Source organism: Eleutherodactylus coqui, chromosome 9, assembly GCF_035609145.1.
Source record: "Eleutherodactylus coqui strain aEleCoq1 chromosome 9, aEleCoq1.hap1, whole genome shotgun sequence".
In the NCBI taxonomy this organism is placed as follows: Eukaryota; Metazoa; Chordata; class Amphibia; order Anura; family Eleutherodactylidae; genus Eleutherodactylus; species Eleutherodactylus coqui.
In genome coordinates this window covers 166,792,044-166,811,027 of record NC_089845.1, presented here as the reverse complement: position 1 = coordinate 166,811,027, position 18,984 = coordinate 166,792,044, and the positions used below count along the sequence as shown (strand labels likewise).

Sequence of the window (18,984 nt, the reverse complement as noted above, 5' to 3'; positions counted from 1 at the left end):
ACCAGGTGCTTACCGAAAGGCCAAGTCCTGGGACAGACGGAGCGAGGCGCTGCTCACAGCTGCACCAGGTGCTTACAGAGACGCCAAGTCCTGGGACAGACGGAGCGAGGCGCTGCTCACAGCGGCACCAGGTGCTTACAGAAAGGCCAAGTCCTGGGACGGACGGAGCGAGGAGCTGCTCACAGCTGCACCAGGTGCTTACCGAAAGGCCAAGTCCTGGGACAGACGGAGCGAGGCGCTGCTCACAGCTGCACCAGGTACTTACAGAGACGCCAAGTCCTGGGACAGACGGAGCGAGGCGCTGCTCACAGCTGCACCAGGTGCTTACAGAGACGCCAAGTCCTGGGACGGACGGAGCGAGGCGCTGCTCACAGCTGCACCAGGTGCTTACAGAAACGCCAAGTCCTGGGATGGACGGAGCGAGGCGCTGCTCACAGCTGCACCAGGTGCTTACAGAGACGCCAAGTCCTGGGACAGACGGAGCGAGGCGCTGCTCACAGCTGCACCAGGTGCTTACCGAAACGCCAAGTCCTGGGACGGACGGAGCGAGGCGCTGCTCACAGCTGCACCAGGTGCTTACAGAGACGCCAAGTCCTGGGACAGACGGAGCGAGGCGCTGCTCACAGCTGCACCAGGTGCTTACAGAGACACCAAGTCCTGGGACAGACGGAGCGAGGCGCTGCTCACAGCTGCACCAGGTGCTTACCGAAACGCCAAGTCCTGGGACGGACGGAGCGAGGCGCTGCTCACAGCTGCACCAGGTGCTTACAGAGACGCCAAGTCCTGGGACAGACGGAGCGAGGCGCTGCTCACAGCTGCACCAGGTGCTTACAGAGACGCCAAGTCCTGGGACAGACGGAGCGAGGCGCTGCTCACAGCTGCACCAGGTGCTTACAGAGACGCCAAGTCCTGGGACGGACGGAGCGAGGCGCTGCTCACAGCTGCACCAGGTGCTTACAGAAAGGCCAAGTCCTGGGACAGACGGAGCGAGGCGCTGCTCACAGCTGCACCAGGTGCTTACAGAGACGCCAAGTCCTGGGACGGACGGAGTGAGGTGCTGCTCACAGCTGCACCAGGTGCTTACAGAGACGCCAAGTCCTGGAACGGACGGAGCGAGGTGCTGCTCACAGCTGCACCAGGTGCTTACAGAGACGCCAAGTCCTGGGACAGACGGAGCGAGGCGCTGCTCACAGCTGCACCAGGTGCTTACAGAAAGGCCAAGTCCCGGGACGGACGGAGCGAGGCGCTGCTCACAGCTGCACCAGGTGCTTACAGAAAGGCCAAGTCCTGGGACAGACGGAGCGAGGCGCTGCTCACAGCTGCACCAGGTGCTTACAGAAAGGCCAAGTCCTGGGACAGACGGAGCGAGGCGCTGCTCACAGCTGCACCAGGTGCTTACAGAAAGGCCAAGTCCCGGGACGGACGGAGCGAGGCGCTGCTCACAGCTGCACCAGGTGCTTACAGAAAGGCCAAGTCCTGGGACGGACGGAGCGAGGCGCTGCTCACAGCTGCACCAGGTGCTTACAGAGATGCCAAGTCCTGGGACGGACGGAGCGAGGCGCTGCTCACAGCTGCACCAGGTGCTTACAGAGACGCCAAGTCCTGGGACAGACGGAGCGAGGCGCTGCTCACAGCTGCACCAGGTGCTTACAAAGACGCCAAGTCCTGGGACAGACGGAGCGAGGCGCTGCTCACAGCTGCACCAGGTGCTTACAGAAAGGCCAAGTCCTGGGACAGACGGAGCGAGGCGCTGCTCACAGCTGCACCAGGTGCTTACAGAGACGCCAAGTCCTGGGACGGACGGAGCGAGGCGCTGCTCACAGCTGCACCAGGTGCCCTTTGCAGCCAGATTTTCATTAGAACCCTGGATGAAGTTGTGCCGCATGCTGCGCTGTTGTGTCCGCCAATACTGGACTGCACACACAGGTTTTGAAGGCACTCGGCAGGGAGGTTGTTCCAGACATCTTGAAGGACTAGGTATAGATCATCCGTCGATGTTGGCTCGCTCCAATCCTCCTGTCTCTTCATGTAACCCCAGACAGACTGGATGATGTGAGATCCGGGCTCTGAGGGGGCCACATCATCACTTCCAGGACTCCCTGTTCTTTACGCTGAAGATAGTTCTTAGTGACATTGGCTGGATGCTGGGGGTTGTTGTCCTGCTGCACAATAAATCTGGAGCCAATCGGAGGTCTCCTTGATGGTATTACATGATGGAAGAATATTGCCTGTAATCCTCAGCAGTGACGACACCATTAATCCTGACCAAATCCCCAATGTCATGTGCTGAAATGCCGCCCCACATAGATGGGTGTACCTGGGTCCCACTGGTTTCAGCCAGTTCTGAGCTGATGGCACTGCTGGACAGCTTCCGATTTTAAAAGCTAAGTGAGCATGATGTGTCTTTCAGGTCCTCAACATTGCCTGTTTTGTGTGCTTCTTCAAAAGAGCCAGAAACCCCAATCAGCTGTGAAATCTTTGCCTGGGAGAGCCCTTGCTGATGCAGTATAACTGCCTTGTGTCTTGTTGCTGTACTTAATCTTGCCATGGTGTATAACCCGTGACATGGAACTGTCTTCCACAACCTCACCTTTGTAGCAGAATTGATTGTCCCTCACCCAGTTTTAAGCCTCCTACACAGCTGTTTCTGTTTCAGTTAATGACTATTTCAAACTACGTACGGAAATGATCAATTGCACAAAAAGTAATATACAGAGAAAAAAGAAAAAAAAAAAAAAAAAAAAAAATCACAGAAAGCAGCCATATATTTACCAAAAATAGAAGGGCAGGTAGAAGCATCACACCCCTCATCATGCAGCCGAACTGCTAAATGGAGGCGCAATGCACAGGTGAAAAGTACTGATGAGCAACCACTCACATGCCTATCTTATACCAAGGGGAGTGGCTGTTTATTACTAAGCTAAGGGGGGGGTGGGGGGTGGGCACAGCTCACTGAATCAACGATGTGATGTGCCTCCCTGAACCAACGAAGCGACAGGGGGGTGTGCCTCCCTGAACCAACAAAGCGACAGGGGTGTGTGCCTCCCTGAACCAACGAAGCGACAGGGGGGTGTGCCTCCCTGAACCAACGAAGCGACAGGGGGGTGTGCCTCCCTGAACCAACGAAGCGACAGGGGGGTGTGCCTCCCTGAACCAACGAAGCGACAGGGGGGTGTGCCTCCCTGAACCAACGAAGCGACAGGGGATGTGCCCCCCTAAAACAATGATGAGACAGTTCGGCTACATGTTGGTATTTTCAGAGACAGCTCTGGCAGTGGCTTACCTCTCGAGGAACAATAATATTGGGTGTTGAAATTAAACGCCCTCAATCCTTCTTTCTGCCAACATTATTTGTCGGGAAAAAGTTGAGTGGTCCCCGTAAAAATAGTGGTCCAGCCTCATCTCTATCGGGGGGTTCAGATGACTGAACTCCATCAGCCGAAACTAAACTAAGACCCTGGCACAGCCTCAATGAGAACAGCAAACTCATTCCGCAGGAACACTTTGGCTGCTGCCTTCACATGAGGACGGCTGCAACTATATTGAACATTCATTAAAGATTCAACCTTTGTCAGGAAAGCTTTAATCAAGCAGCAACAAATGGGAGCAGACCATCAGGCACGGAATGTGCAACCAGCCGCCGATTAATTGACATCAAGACGGTTACCCAAGTACTGAATGACTTGTCCGGGAATTAAATTTTTCCAAATAGGAAGGAAGAGGTTATTAAAGAGGTGTTCTTATCTAGCGGTGGCAGAGATGTTGGCAGCCGAGGCGGCGAGGCACGTACCGCGAAATCCCCAAGATGAAAGGAGGGATCACACTAAGCTTCAACGGGGTAGATATAGCAACACGAAAGCATTACAAGTCATTTAACAACCTGGACACTGGGCTAATTACTGACGTGTCAACATCTCAGTCACTGGAGGCACGAGTAGCGCTCAATACCCGGCACCGAAATAATGAGTTCTGTTCTGTGGGGGGTCTTTACGCCTCAATCACAGCTGCACAGAAGCAACTGCTCCCACTGAACTGGATGCGCTAAGTTCATGGGGTCCCCAACTGCCTGACGTTGGGGTGTTATTACAAGAGCGCCAATGGCTGCCGTTTTCCAGAGCACCGCCGGGCTGAGCCTGACAACTGCAGTAGCGCTACTCCACCCGTGCCGCTCGTCCGCAAAACACGAGGGAAGAAACTCTGATTGCAACAGACACCGGGATTTATTATTGCGAGTCCATAACGAGCGCAGAGGCCGTCGGCAATCAGCATAGCTTCACCTGCGTTTTCCAGAGGAGAAATGCAGCAGTTTAACCGCCGGAGGAAAACCACCGATTGCGGCCGGCACTTAAGGCCCATTTAGACAACAATTATCACTCAGAAGCCATCTTTTGAGCAGTAATCTCTGCATCTAAACGCGCGCCCATCATGCACTTTTCATGCACTATTCGTTCATCGCTGACTTGAAACCAGCTTGAAAACAGTCGTTCCTGCTTATCAGGCCGCACGCCGAGTTCTCCGGGGGAGCGCTGATAGCATTCTTTCAGGAACTATTCCTCTGGAGAACAATGGAGCTGAATGCAGATACCAGACCTCCAGCTGTTATCTGCATTCAGCTAAAGGCTTCATTTGTACGCTAATAAGCCATTAAGTAGCTACTTAGTAGTTTATGCAAAATGATCCCTCAAAGCGGTCACTCAGACTGTTTGAGCGATCATCTTTGAGTCTAAATGGGCCTTTAGACGTGTCTTACTGTTTGACTGCAGTCGTTCAGGTGCCGCCCGCAATCAGTCTGAGAAACAATGAGTGTACTAGCACCTTAAAGGTGCCGTCATATGGGAACTAGCGGCTTTTTCCCAAGCATTGCCGGGCTGAACCTGTAAGTTCAGGTGACGCTGAGCAAATCAGTGCTAAATGGCATTTGTAGAAACGCGGGCCTCTTGGAGACTCACGCATTTTACATTTTCTGATCAAAGTTACTCATTTTCAGGGGTGTAAAAATGCAAAAATCTGTGTTTTCACATGCAACTTTAAAAAGTGAATTAGTGTATTTTTTTTCCCTAACGCAGGCAAGAATACAAATGAGCAATAACAGCCTCAGGGCGGCACGGAGTGCTGCTGCCATGCCAAACGGCAGCTGTGGCTGGGCGGAGTTTATAGGTCAGGCTTCTGGTACACATGTTGGTTACTTTCTTGCCCTTTGTACCCTTTTCAATTGTAAGAAAATTAAGTTAAAGCTGGCAAATGCTCTGTGGGCGGGCCCGACGCCACCGCACGCTCTGTGGGTAGGCCCGACGCCACCGGGGTAAGCTGTTCAGCAGTACCGACACCACCGCACGCTCTATTGTTGATACATATTTTTTACATGCAGTGTGGCTTTTAACATGGCAAATATGGTGCTGGGCAGCCGCCGCCGCCGCCATACAGGGATGTGTTTGTCATCAGTAACTTGCACTGTGCTCCTCCTATAGCGGTTGGGCTGTCTGCATGCGGAGGGATATGGCGCATTACCAGCACCCCCCATGTTACACAATGGTAAGTATACGGACAGTTTTTTCTTGTTTTTTGTTTATGTCCTTTCCCATTTTTGCTCCCTCTTTCTGCGAGTGACAGCCCAACAATCAGGGTAGGTTCATGGCCCCATCACCATGGTATTAGAGTCTCATCCGTGGTACACTCTACACGGTTTATGAATGGACTAAAAATGGTTGTGGAGCAAGTACAAAGGCGTAACTAAAAGTTGTTAGGTGCCAAAATCTGGAACAAATCCCTCATTCCTAGTATTGGAGCAAAAGAGAGCATATGGACCCCCTCCTAAGGCTTCAGGGCTCGGGTGCGACTGCGTCTTCTGACCCCACTATACCCTGTTTCCCTGAAAATAACACAGTGTCTTATAATAATTTTTGCTCCCTGTGATGCGCTAGGTCTTATTTTCAGGGGATGTCTTTTTTTCCATGAAGAAGAATTCACATTTATTGTTGAACAAAAAATAAATAAAAATAATGAACATTTAGTATATACACTGTCCAGTAGTTGTCATCACAGACCAGCAGAACCAGACAAACTGTGAATCCCATCAAGCATTTCTTGTTACTACCATTACTTCCATGTACAGAACCTGGCTCCCACGCACTGTGTGGAGACTGTAACGATCACCCACAGTAGTTTCTGGACCACTTGTACGGTATTGCAGCTTCCGACCACCAGAGGAAGCTCATCACTGCAGACTCGCACAACAGGGACAGAGCTAGGTCTTACTTTCGGGGGAGAACTTATATTTAACACTTCGGCAAAACCTCTACTAGGTCTTATTTTTGGGGAAGCAGGACCCCATTGAGCAATCCTTACCCGGCAGAGCGTACCGCGCGCCACCAGGGTGACACAAGAAGAAACAAAATAGAAATTTGGGGGGGCGGTGTTTAACCCCTTGAGTGGCGGGTTTCCTACCACCCTGTCGTGCCCACCAGGGCAGGTTTTTTAAAATGCTCTAATCATTGAATTTCAACTAATTTTGCAGTTGCGTCTCAAGAGCCATAACTTTTTCATTTTTCCATTGACACGGCCATATAAGGGCTTGTTTTTTGCGGGACAAGTTGTGATTTTTTTTAAACGGGGGAGGAAAAAAAGAAATGGGGGAAAAAAGAAAAAAAGGGGCCATGTCATTAAAGGGTTAAATAATGTATTAACTTCCTTCTTTGGGTCATTACGACGCAGGGATACCACATGTGTGATTGTATTTTTTATTTTTTACAAAGTAAAGGGAGACAAGTGTTTTTACTATTTTTTTTATAATTTTTTAACTTTTTTATTTTTTAATTATTTTTTTTATTTTAATTTTTTGTCCCTTTAGGAGACTTCCACAGGGACCCATCAGGACCCCCTGATCACATTCCGGGGGTCCGATGGTGACAGCCCTTTACATGCTGCAGTGACAGCCCTTTACATGCTGCAGTCACATAGACTGCTGCATGTAAAGGGTTAACACAGCAGAGATCGGAGGTTTTCTCTGATCTCTGCTGTAAGAGCAGGTACCTAGCTGTCCTCTCACAGCCAAGCACCAAGCTCTCCCTGCCACAGAGACCATCGGCTTGCTTCGACAAGCCGATGGTCTCTATGGCAACCTGTAAACAAAGCAGGAGGTTGCCGGCACATCAGCAATATCTTTTGCTGGTTTTTCAAAGTCCTGCACTGCTTTATGTGGGTCTGTGCAGGCAGAGCACACTGTCACAGCTTGTGGCATTGTGCTCTGCAGCTCCCATAGTGATACATAGCCCGGAAATCTTCCGGGCTATGTTGCTATGAGCAGTGGAGCTCGTCCCGGAAAATTTCCGGGCGTGCCACTCAAGGGGTTAAAGGATTTTCCTTTCACATTTCTTTTTCTTATCTCAAAAGGGAATTTTTACACTTTTTCCCCCTTCACTTATAGTATAATGTGGCGGCATACTTGTACTTTGTATCTAATACTCTAGTATACTACTAGTACACAAGGAGTTGTCAGTGCATACGAGCCTCGATCATCATCAGAGCGGAGTCCTCACCCAGTCTGTCGCTGTGATATCAGTGTTCCTTGTGGTATCCGAGGGGTTCAACAACAGACTTCTTTACCACAAAGTTGCAGCTGTATATTACAGTTATTGCCCCACTGCGGATCGCATGGGCACATTCACATTGTGTGAACAGCAGGACAATTATACTGGTCATGGTGCGGTAACACAGCTCACCTCCTCCCTCTCCCTGCACTGGGTCAGAAAATAATGAATCATTATTTGGTTTCATTTAGTGAAAAAATATATAGGTGATAAATTCCCTTTAAGAAAACTAGAATCCACAGATCCCACTGCGGCGCGCGGAAAAATGCCTTTAAGCTGTTGCTCGTCTTCTTGGTCCTTCATAAGACTATTTTGTGTTTTTTTTTGTTTTTGCCTGCAAGGGGTCTTCTGCGCTGTAACGTCTCGTGAACCCTCTGACTACACATCCCGGCGTTATCGTGTCACGCAAAGGGAGATACTTCAGTTCAGAGGGTCATTCTGGTCCGTTCGGTCGTGCGCGCCATATTATCATGACATCCATAGAGGAGAGTGTGGAGTTCATTCCCAGTCTGTACAGCAGATGAACAGGCCAACATGACCCCCAACATGACTGCACAGGACACGGGGATTAGAAGACATGACTTATCACACCAGTAGAGATGCGTCCTGAAAGCAATGCTTTGCCTTCTTCTGGAGTTGGAATATTGGGCATCCGGACCGCTGTCGGCACGTGACCGGTAGTTATATGTTTGGCCACTGTGAGTCTTCTCTAAAAGTTCAAAATGATCACTTAAAGTAGTTTTCCAGGACTTCAGATCCGGAGCGGGAAGATGCACCTTCCACCTCGAATACTGTATAGCAACGGTAGCCTATTTTGGCAGCAGCGCACCTCGGTGAGGATCTGCTTTTAAATTCTGTTCCAACCGGATGCCAAATCTCTTGCCCAGTCGGAGAGTGCTCAGAACGGAAAGCCCTTCCTTCGGATCTTGGGGCATTCCCGATTCCATGCCTTACGAATGCTGTAAGTCAGAAGTGCGGGCTCTTTGACTGGACGCACGATTACCCGCTCCCGACCAGAAGTGCGTCACCAGAAAGTTAGCAGACTTGGACAAATTGTATTACTGGCGGTGTACCTGGTGTTTGGTATACCAGTGCAGACATGGAGGAGATTAGCTGGGCACTCAAGGAGGACCAGAGCCACCTTGCTTTACCCTTGGAGGAGGGCAGGAAAAGCGGCGAGTCCTGACTCCTGGGGAGATGGGCGCAGCTCTACAGGTAGGCAGGCAAGACCACAGACTGCCAGCTTTTAAGTCTCCGTCACCAGGAGTAGAGGAACCTCTTCTATGCCCCATAGGGACAGGAAAAACACTGAAGGGATGGAGATGGGGTTGAGCTATTTAGCCTCTTCATCCGTTTCCTGTCCCTGTTAACACGTGGAATCCGAATGGTGCTGCCACGGAGGGTGAATTGAGAAAACCAGTCTGCTGCTCTTCCAGAGAAGGAAGTGGGCCATACCACAAGCTACAAAACAGGGGATACAGAAACTGCAGAAACTGGATTTTTATGCCCCATTTTTAACCAATGAGCTATCCTCTTGGTAGGCCATCAGTAGTTGGCGGATGGGGGTCTGCTGCTCGGGATGCTTATCAGCTGACTGTCCAGCCCGCTGTCCAGTACAGTCAGCCAGATGTCATCATCAGCCGACCGGGGTGGAAATGGGGGCGCTGGTCTCATATCCATTGAAATCAATAGGAGTGCCATGCTGCTATTCCACTTCCTGCCCAGGACAGGATGTTGGTAACAGCTGTAGGAAGTGGAATAGCAGTGAAGCACTCCCACTGATTTTATGGAAGTCAAGTCAGCGCCCCCACTGTCCACTGATGAGGATGTGCAGCCAGTGTACTGGACAGCGGATCAGGCAATCGGCTGATGCATAGGGGTCCCGAGTGGTGGGCTCCTCGTCATTCAACTACTAGTAGGCTATCCAGAGGATAGCCTATCAATTGGAAAAAAGGGCAGAAAACCCATTTAAGCCGTCAGTCCAGCCTCACTGGTGAATGTCCTACCGAGCCTTAAACTGCAGACTCTATATACAGTGATATGTAGAAGCTGCAGAAGACAAATGCTGCAGAACTGGGCAGCCAAGAAACAGTCACCACTGAAGAGATGATTGGCTGAGCGATCATGAGCACAATGAATGGCAGATGACCGCCCGGTTCTGAGCGGGAAGGAGAGTCAGTCTGCCTGGTTTCTTTTACACAATTCTAGGTTTGACAAATTTTATTTAAAACTTTTTAAAATTGCTACAAAGTGTCCGGTAATCTGAGAGCGAAACCCTCCGATCACTGATCTTTATTTTAGATGCTTAACCCCTCAAAGAATACATCAGTTGGAATGAGGAATAACCTCCATCCTCCCCGGCAGGTCCGGAAGCAGACGTTATTTTCTGGCTCAAACCCTGACCCATGACATTAAGGAGAGCTAATTTGCATAATTTTCCCAGGGAGCATTGCCTGCAGGAATCCTGACAACTGTTGGATCTCCACAAGCAGAACCAGTGCCTTCCAGTAAAGGTATCCTCACATGACACATTTGTGACGGTATTATTAGAGGACTGTTGTGCTACTGTGTAGTTAAGAACTCAGGAGACGCAGCAGAAAAGTAGCGCCGCAACAGCTTCCAGCTCACAATCAGTGGGGTCCTAAAAATCAGCCCCCCGTTGATCGCATAGTGATACATAATCTCGTGTGTAGCTTGCTTCTTGGCTGCAAGGGATTTCCCAGAGTGGAATCTGAGTCCAGAAGAGAGCTGCCATTTCTTGTTTGTCCGCAGCACGGACGGCAGCTACACCACATGTTCTCATCTGAAGCAGATTCCACAGCAAATCAGTGTCAAATTCCACTATGTGAACAAGGCCTATGGGATCACAATCTGGTACATTTATTAAACCTCACCCATTATGGTGCACAGCATCTTCTTAATCAAAAGCTAGTCACTGCTTCTTAACTAGCACTGCCACTTTAAATGGGTGTGTCTTAGAGCTAGGGGGCGGGGCTGCTCAGTCCATTACAGTAATCATAATTTATGCCAGAAACTGGGGTAGTTTTCCACCGATATTTTCCGATAATCGATAGTTTGTACTATGGACTATCGATATTTTTGTGTCGCTGTCCCAACCTTAGGGTAAACTATACCTAAATCTGGGCCAGACTGCAGCTCGAGTAGATTTCATACTTGACACATGGACAGCCCAAATATGCACCCAAGCGTGAAGCGGCTCGCCCCTATTAATACATGTGGTGTCTTCACACTGGTGAGACCTTTACTTACACGGAGATAGAACGCAACCACCTGAAGAAATTTCCCTCTTGGGTTGTAAAATGCTGGGATGCAGTTACACCCTGCTGATGTCAAGTACTATAAACCCACTCCCATTCCCAGACAGCAAGCAGAGGTGGTGAACACTGAGTAAATGACAGTTGTAAAGCCCATGACTATGCAGTGATTGGGGGACAGCGCTGCGTCTGCGAGGCTCCTTACCTTGGAGGATGAGGGCCTCGGAGGAGACGTCTCCGGACGCGGAGCTGACGCATTCTTCGTTGGGATGCTTCTTGTTGTAATGTCTTTTCAGCGACCCGGGAAGATTACAGGAATAATGGCATAAGGCACAACCGAAGGGCTGCGGGAGAGGAGGAAGCGGTGGTCAGACGGAAGGCACAAACAGCAGCAGAAATGTAAAGGGCTTGTCCAAGATCAGAAAACATGACTACTGACAAAAGCAGCGCCACCCTCGTCCATGGGTTGTATCTGGTATTACAGTTATGGACAGGTGCGGCGCTATAAATCGGTCATATTTTATGAATCCTGGAATCAAACTTAATGTTCAATTCAAAGAAACTGATGCTTCACCAGTCAGTGGTTGTCACCCAACATCTAATGGCAGTCATTACACCGCAGGCCCCCCTCATCTTCATCCCCAGACCCCGGATAATATGTAACTATACACTGAACAGCCCCCTTTATCAACCCTCCCCCCTTCCACCCACTCAAGTTTGGTATCTTTCATGCATGGAAATTCTCCCCGTGACCCCAGAGCAAATAAAACACTACAATATCGCCAAATGCTTTCAATGGGGCCGGCAGCATTAGCGCCAACCCCATTGAAAACATAGAGTGCGCTGTGGCAGGGGTTTCCTTCATCCCCGCTGGATTCAATGACGAATGGCTGTGTGCTGCCTGTGAGTGGCTGAACACTCAGCCAATCAGCACAGCCCTTTCAGGAGGCGGGGATCTTTAAGAGCTTCACAGCAGTGCCTGGGAGCCAGCCAGAGGACGCGCCTGAGGGATGATTTTCAGGGAAGGGCTTATATTTCAAGCCCTTCCCCGAAAATCATCGCTGGGAGGGTTGCCGACAACCCACTGCTTTCAATAGGGCCGCAGCAGCGCTCCCAGTCCCCGTGGGGATGAAGGAAACCCCTTCCACAGCTGTCACGATATACTCCCTATGTTTTCAATGGGGCTAGCGCTGCTGCCGCCGGTCACATTGAAAACACTGAGCGATATCGCAGATTTTTTCTCTGGGCTGCAAGGCTTGAGTGAAAAAAACAAACAACCCCCCCCCCCCCCCCCCCAAAAGAGTATAAAACCATTGAAAATCACTGGCTTCATAATCATCGCTCTCGCATCACAAGAAAAATATCGCTAGTGGGTAGGCACCCTGAAAGACATCACCACACAGGAGATCCCAGTACAGAAACCATCAGATGCCACCAGGTGTAGAGCTGACAACAGGGTCTGGTGGAGAGATGTCACCAGGTGTAGAGCTGATAACAGGGTCTGATGGGAAATGTCACCAGGTGTAGAGCTGACAATGGGGTCTGATGGGAAATGTCACCAGGTGTAGTGCTGACAACGGGGTCTGGTGGGGGGATGTCACCAGGTGTAGTGCTGACAACGGGGTCTGGTGGGGGGATGTCACCAGGTGTAGTGCTGACAACGGGGTCTGGTGGGGGGATGTCACCAGATGTAGTGCTGACAACGGGGTCTGGTGGGGGGATGTCACCAGATGTAGTGCTGACAACGGGGTCTGGTGGGGGGATGTCACCAGATGTAGTGCTGACAACGGGGTCTGGTGGGAAATGTCACCAGGTGTAGAGCTGACAACCGGGTCTGGTGGTGGGATGTCACCAGGTGTAGAGCTGACAACGGGGTCTGGCGGTAACATTTCACCAGGAGTAGAGCTGAAAATGGGGTCTAGTGGGAAATGTCACCAGGTGTAGAGCTGATAATGGGGTCTGGTGGGAAATGTCACCAGGTGTAGTGCTGACAACGGGGTCTGGTGGGAAATGTCACCAGGTGTAGTGCTGACAACGGGGTCTGGTGGAGGGATGTCACCAGGTGTAGAGCTGACAATGGGGTCTAGTGGGAAATGTCACCAGGTGTAGTGCTGACAATGGGGTCTGGTGGGAAATGTCACCAGGTGTAGTGCTGACAACGGGGTCTGGTGGAGGGATGTCACCAGGTGTAGAGCTGACAATGGGGTCTAGTGGGAAATGTCACCAGGTGTAGTGCTGACAACGGGGTCTGGTGGGAAATGTCACCAGGTGTAGTGCTGACAACGGGGTCTGGTGGAGGGATGTCACCAGGTGTAGAGCTGACAATGGGGTCTAGTGGGAAATGTCACCAGGTGTAGTGCTGACAATGGGGTCTGGTGGGAAATGTCACCAGGTGTAGTGCTGACAACGGGGTCTGGTGGAGGGATGTCACCAGGTGTAGAGCTGACAATGGGGTCTAGTGGGAAATGTCACCAGGTGTAGTGCTGACAATGGGGTCTGGTGGGAAATGTCACCAGGTGTAGTGCTGACAACGGGGTCTGGTGGAGAGATGTCACCAGGTGTAGAGCTGACAATGGGGTCTAGTGGGAAATGTCACCAGGTGTAGTGCTGACAATGGGGTCTGGTGGGAAATGTCACCAGGTGTAGTGCTGACAACGGGGTCTGGTGGAGGGATGTCACCAGGTGTAGAGCTGACAACGGGGTCTGGTGGGAAATGTCACCAGGTGTAGAGTTGACAACGGGGTCTGGCAGGGGGATGTCACCAGGTGTGGAGCTGACAACGGTGTCTGGCGGTGGGATGTCACCAGGTGTAGAGCTGACAACGGGGTCTGGTGGGGGGATGTCACCAGGTGTAGGGCTGACAACGGGGTCTGGTAGAGGGATGCCACCAGGTGTAGGGCTGACAACGGGGTCTGGTAGAGGGATGCCACCAGGTGTAGAGCTGACAACGGGGTCTGCTAGAGGGATGTCGCCAGGTGTGGAGCTGACAACTGGTTCTGGCGGTGGAAAACTGACAGACCGTGGATAACAAAGCCTTGTACGAGCTGTGAAGACATGACACACATTGTCTTCCCTCGCTCACGGGGTCTCATAGGACATTGGAACATCCATTAGCCAAAGAACCTTTCGCAGGGAGTGGCATGTGAAGGGTTATCATGGACGAGCGGTTGCACACAACATCACAGCAGTGACTGCACAGAGGCGACTGCAATGGGGCTTGGAGCAACGGACTGTAAGTGAGTGGAAGCAAGTGGTGTGGACAGATGAATTACAGTACATCATCACCTGTTCGTATGGCGGCACGTGTGTGTGGCGGTTGCCTGGAGAGCGGTTTCTACGTGACGGCATCGTCCCAACAGTGAGGTTTGGAGGAAGTTCTGTTATGGTGTAGAGAAGGGGAAGGAGCTCCTGAAGGAATAGAGACGAATCGCTCCATACATGTATGGGAATATGGTGGGAAGCGGCCATGGAGGGCGACTGCAGTCATTGAGGCTGAAGGCGGCCAACATCGGATAAATAATGGGAAATCCCCCCCTTTCTATGTGCGTCCCGATACTCCTGCTAACAGTGTACAGAAGTGTCAGGCGGCTCCAGCATATACATTCACATCTACATCTTCTACAACACAAGATTAGTAGAAGCTTGTAGAATAACAGAGCGGAGGACAAGTTCAGGCATGACCAACCGATGGGACGAGCAGCAGTTGGGGGCGCTGTGCGCATGTTGTAGTTGGCCCACTTGTACTACAATTGTGACCCAACAATGTGAAAACCTGAGATAAGATCCAGCGAATGCGACGCCCTGGGGTAAGATCAGCCCCATCTACCGGTAATGCAGCACTACATGTGGCCCCTGAGAGGCGGCTCGTTTAGTGCCCGGGCTGCGGATGCCTCGCCTCTGCCTGGCTGCTATGATTTACGGATTATGTAAAGTGTGGCCATTATTTGGCGTTTCTTGGCAGACGCGCGGCTGACAGGTATTCAGCAGGCAGGTGATTTCCATGTACAGCTGGCGAGACATTCTAAAGCTTCTTGGCTCCACAGAAGGACGTTTCTTGGCAAGTGCGGCTGTTGGAACACTTACTTGGCACTGTGACTTATTTAACCCCTTAAGGATGTGGCCTATTTTGCTCCTTCAAGACAGATTTTTTCCCATTTTCCAGTGTCACAGACCATAACGACAATCACCAGTTGAAGTTTTTCATCTTTTTGCAGGACGATTAACGGGTTCTTTTCTACCATTTTGGGGAATATATAATTTGTTGCTTAAGATTTTTTTGGGATTGGAATCAGGGATGAAAAACAGAAATTCCACCACTGTTTTTTTTGCATTTCCTTGTTTTACAGCATGTTCTATAAATAATGCGCCGGCTCACTCTGTGGGTCGGTACATCAGTGCGATACAGTGCACTATGAACATCGGGCTTTATGAAGATTGCTTTGGTGTGGTGTCTATGTATCACATTTGAGGCTGGTGGGCGCCCGCAAAGTGTGCTGCGTAGATAGGATAACAAAACTAAGATTATTGCTTAGAGGTGGTACCAAAACCATGGTTTCTACATAGATACAGTACCAGAACCAAGCCTACTACATCGCTACGGTAACAGAGTTAAGCTTGCTACATACATCGGGTAACGAAACCAAGCTTACTAAGAAGAAACAATAACAGAAACAAGCTTACTACATAGAGAAGATAAACTTGACACTGGTATCCTATCATTTGTTGACAAAGTCTATAGATATACAAATGACGGAAAAGCATTGCATAGAATCATTGAAAGGTAGAATTGGAAGGGACCTCCAGGGTCGAGTCCAACCCCCTGCTCAGTGCAGGATCACTAAATCATCCCAGACAGATGTCTGTCCAGCCTCTGAAGACTTCCATTGAAGGAGAACTCCCCACCCCCTGTGGTAACCTGTTCCACTCATTGATCCCCATCACTGTCTAATATCTAATCTGTGTCTCCTCCCTTTCAGTTTCATCCCATTGCTTCTAGTCTTTCCTTGTACAGATGAGAATAGGGCTGATCCCTCTGCACTGTGACAGCCCTTCAGATATTTGTAGACCGCTATTAAGTCTCCTCTCAGCCTTCTCTTCTGCTAAACATTCCCAGATCCTTTACCCGTTCCTCATAGGACATGATTTGCAGACCGCTCACCATCTTGGTAACTCTTCTCTGAACTTGCTCCAGTTTGTCTATGTCTTTTTTAAAGTGGGGTGCCCAGAACTGGACACAGTATTCCAGATGAGGTCTGACCAAGGAAGAGTAGAGGGGGATAATGACCTCACGTGATCTAGACTCTGTGCTTCTCTTAATACATCCCAGAATTGTGTTTGCCTTTTTGGTTGCTGCATCACATTGTTCACTCATGTTCAGTCTATGATCTATTAGTATACCCAAGTCTTTTTCACTTGTACTGCTGCTTAGCCCAATTCCTCCCATTGCAAATCTTAGCAGTAAACCTCTCTCAAAAACTCCTAAAAAGAATACTAATACGATTAAGTGTCAACAATCAAGATGTCAGAAGCCTAAAGGGGACCTACCTATGATGCAGACACACCCTAACACGCATATCAACCTCTTTGCCTTTAAAATATCCATTGCTGGTATGTAACCATGTTTTTTTGGGAGCCTATATAGAGTCTACGCTTTATAGCATGTTTTGCAATTTGTAAATTTATACATCCATACTATGATCTTCTACATATGGAGCATTATTATAGTAGTTATATTCTTGTACATAGGGGGCAGTATTATAGTAGTTATATTCTTGTACATAGGGAGCATTATTATAGTAGTTATATTCTTGTACATAGGGGGCAGTATTCTAGTAGTTATATTCTTGTACATAGGGGGCAGTATTCTAGTAGTTATATTCTTGTACATAGGGGGCAGTATTCTAGTAGTTATATTCTTGTACATAGGGGGCAGTATTCTAGTAGTTATATTCTTGTACATAGGGGGCAGTATTCTAGTAGTTATATTCTTGTACATAGGGGGCAGTATTCTAGTAGTTATATTCTTGTACATAGGGGGCAGTATTCTAGTAGTTATATTCTTGTACATAGGGGCAGTATTCTAGTAGTTATATTCTTGTACATAGGGGGCAGTATTCTAGTAGTTATATTCTTGTACATAGGGGGCAGTATTCTAGTAGTTATATTCTTGTACATAGGGGGCAGTATTCTAGTAGTTATATTCTTGTACATAGGGGGCAGTATTCTAGTAGTTATATTCTTGTACATAGGGGGCAGTATTCTAGTAGTTATATTCTTGTACATAGGGGGCAGTATTCTAGTAGTTATATTCTTGTACATAGGGGGCAGTATTCTAGTAGTTATATTCTTGTACATAGGGGGCAGTATTCTAGTAGTTATATTCTTGTACATAGGGGGCAGTATTCTAGTAGTTATATTCTTGTACATAGGGGGCAGTATTCTAGTAGTTATATTCTTGTACATAGGGGGCAGTATTCTAGTAGTTATATTCTTGTACATAGGGGGCAGTATTCTAGTAGTTATATTCTTGTACATAGGGGGCAGTATTCTAGTAGTTATATTCTTGTACATAGGGGGCAGTATTCTAGTAGTTATATTCTTGTACATAGGGGGCAGTATTCTAGTAGTTATATTCTTGTACATAGGAGGCAGTATTATAGTAGTTATATTCTTGTACATAGGAGGCAGTATTATAGTAGTTATATTCTTGTACATAGGAGGCAGTATTATAGTAGTTATATTCTTGTACATAGGAGGCAGTATTATAGTAGTTATATTCTTGTACATAGGGGGCAGTATTATAGTAGTTATATTTTTGTACATAGGGGGCAGTATTATTGTAGTTATATTCTTGTACATATGGAGCAGTATTATAGTAGTTATATTCTTGTACATAGGAGCAGTATTATAGCAGTTATATTCTTGTACATAGGGGGCAGTATTCTAGTAGTTATATTCTTGTACATAGGAGGCAGTATTATAGTAGTTATATTCTTGTACATAGGAGGCAGTATTATAGTAGTTATATTCTTGTACATAGGGGGCAGTATTATAGTAGTTATATTCTTGTACATAGGGGGCAGTATTATAGTAGTTATATTCTTGTACATAGGGGGCAGTATTATAGTAGTTATATTCTTGTACATAGGAGGCAGTATTATAGTAGTTATATTCTTGTACATAGGAGGCAGTATTATAGTAGTTATATCCTTGTACACAGGGAGCAGTATTCTAGTAGTTATATTCTTGTACATAGGGGGCAGTATTCTAGTAGTTATATTCTTGTACATAGGAGGCAGTATTATAGTAGTTATATTCTTGTACATAGGAGGCAGTATTATAGTAGTTATATTCTTGTACATAGGGGGCAGTATTATAGTAGTTATATTCTTGTACATAGGGGGCAGTATTATAGTAGTTATATTCTTGTACATAGGAGGCAGTATTATAGTAGTTATATTCTTGTACATAGGAGGCAGTATTATAGTAGTTATATCCTTGTACACAGGGAGCAGTATTATAGTAGTTATATTCTTGTACATAGGGGGCAGTATTCTAGTAGTTATATTCTTGTACATAGGAGGCAGTATTATAGTAGTTATATTCTTGTACATAGGAGGCAGTATTATAGTAGTTATATTCTTGTACATAGGAGGCAGTATTATAGTAGTTATATTCTTGTACATAGGGGGCAGTATTATAGTAGTTATATTTTTGTACATAGGGAGCAGTATTATTGTAGTTATATTCTTGTACATATGGAGCAGTATTATAGTAGTTATATTCTTGTACATATGGAGCAGTATTATAGTAGTTATATTCTTGTACATAGGAGCAGTATTATAGTAGTTATATTCTTGTACATAGGAGCAGTATTATAGCAGTTATATTCTTGTACATAGGAGCAGTATTATAGCAGTTATATTCTTGTACATAGGAGGCAGTATTATAGCAGTTATATTCTTGTACATAGGAGGCAGTATTATAGCAGTTATATTCTTGTACATAGGAGGCAGTATTATAGTAGTTATATTCTTGTACATAGGAGGCAGTATTATAGTAGTTATATTCTTGTACATAGGAGGCAGTATTATAGTAGTTATATTCTTGTACATAGGAGGCAG

General features: G+C 47.9%; 1 protein-coding gene across 1 annotated transcript in view; it reads right to left on the bottom strand.

Annotated features, from left to right (window-relative positions):
• Positions 1–18,984, bottom strand: part of ZFAT (zinc finger and AT-hook domain containing) — a 144,360-nt gene that overhangs the window by 43,112 nt on the left and 82,264 nt on the right. The window contains exon 12 of the mRNA XM_066578916.1: positions 11,067–11,205. Coding sequence (XP_066435013.1) covers positions 11,067–11,205 — 139 coding nt within the window. The remainder of the gene's footprint in view (positions 1–11,066; positions 11,206–18,984) is intronic.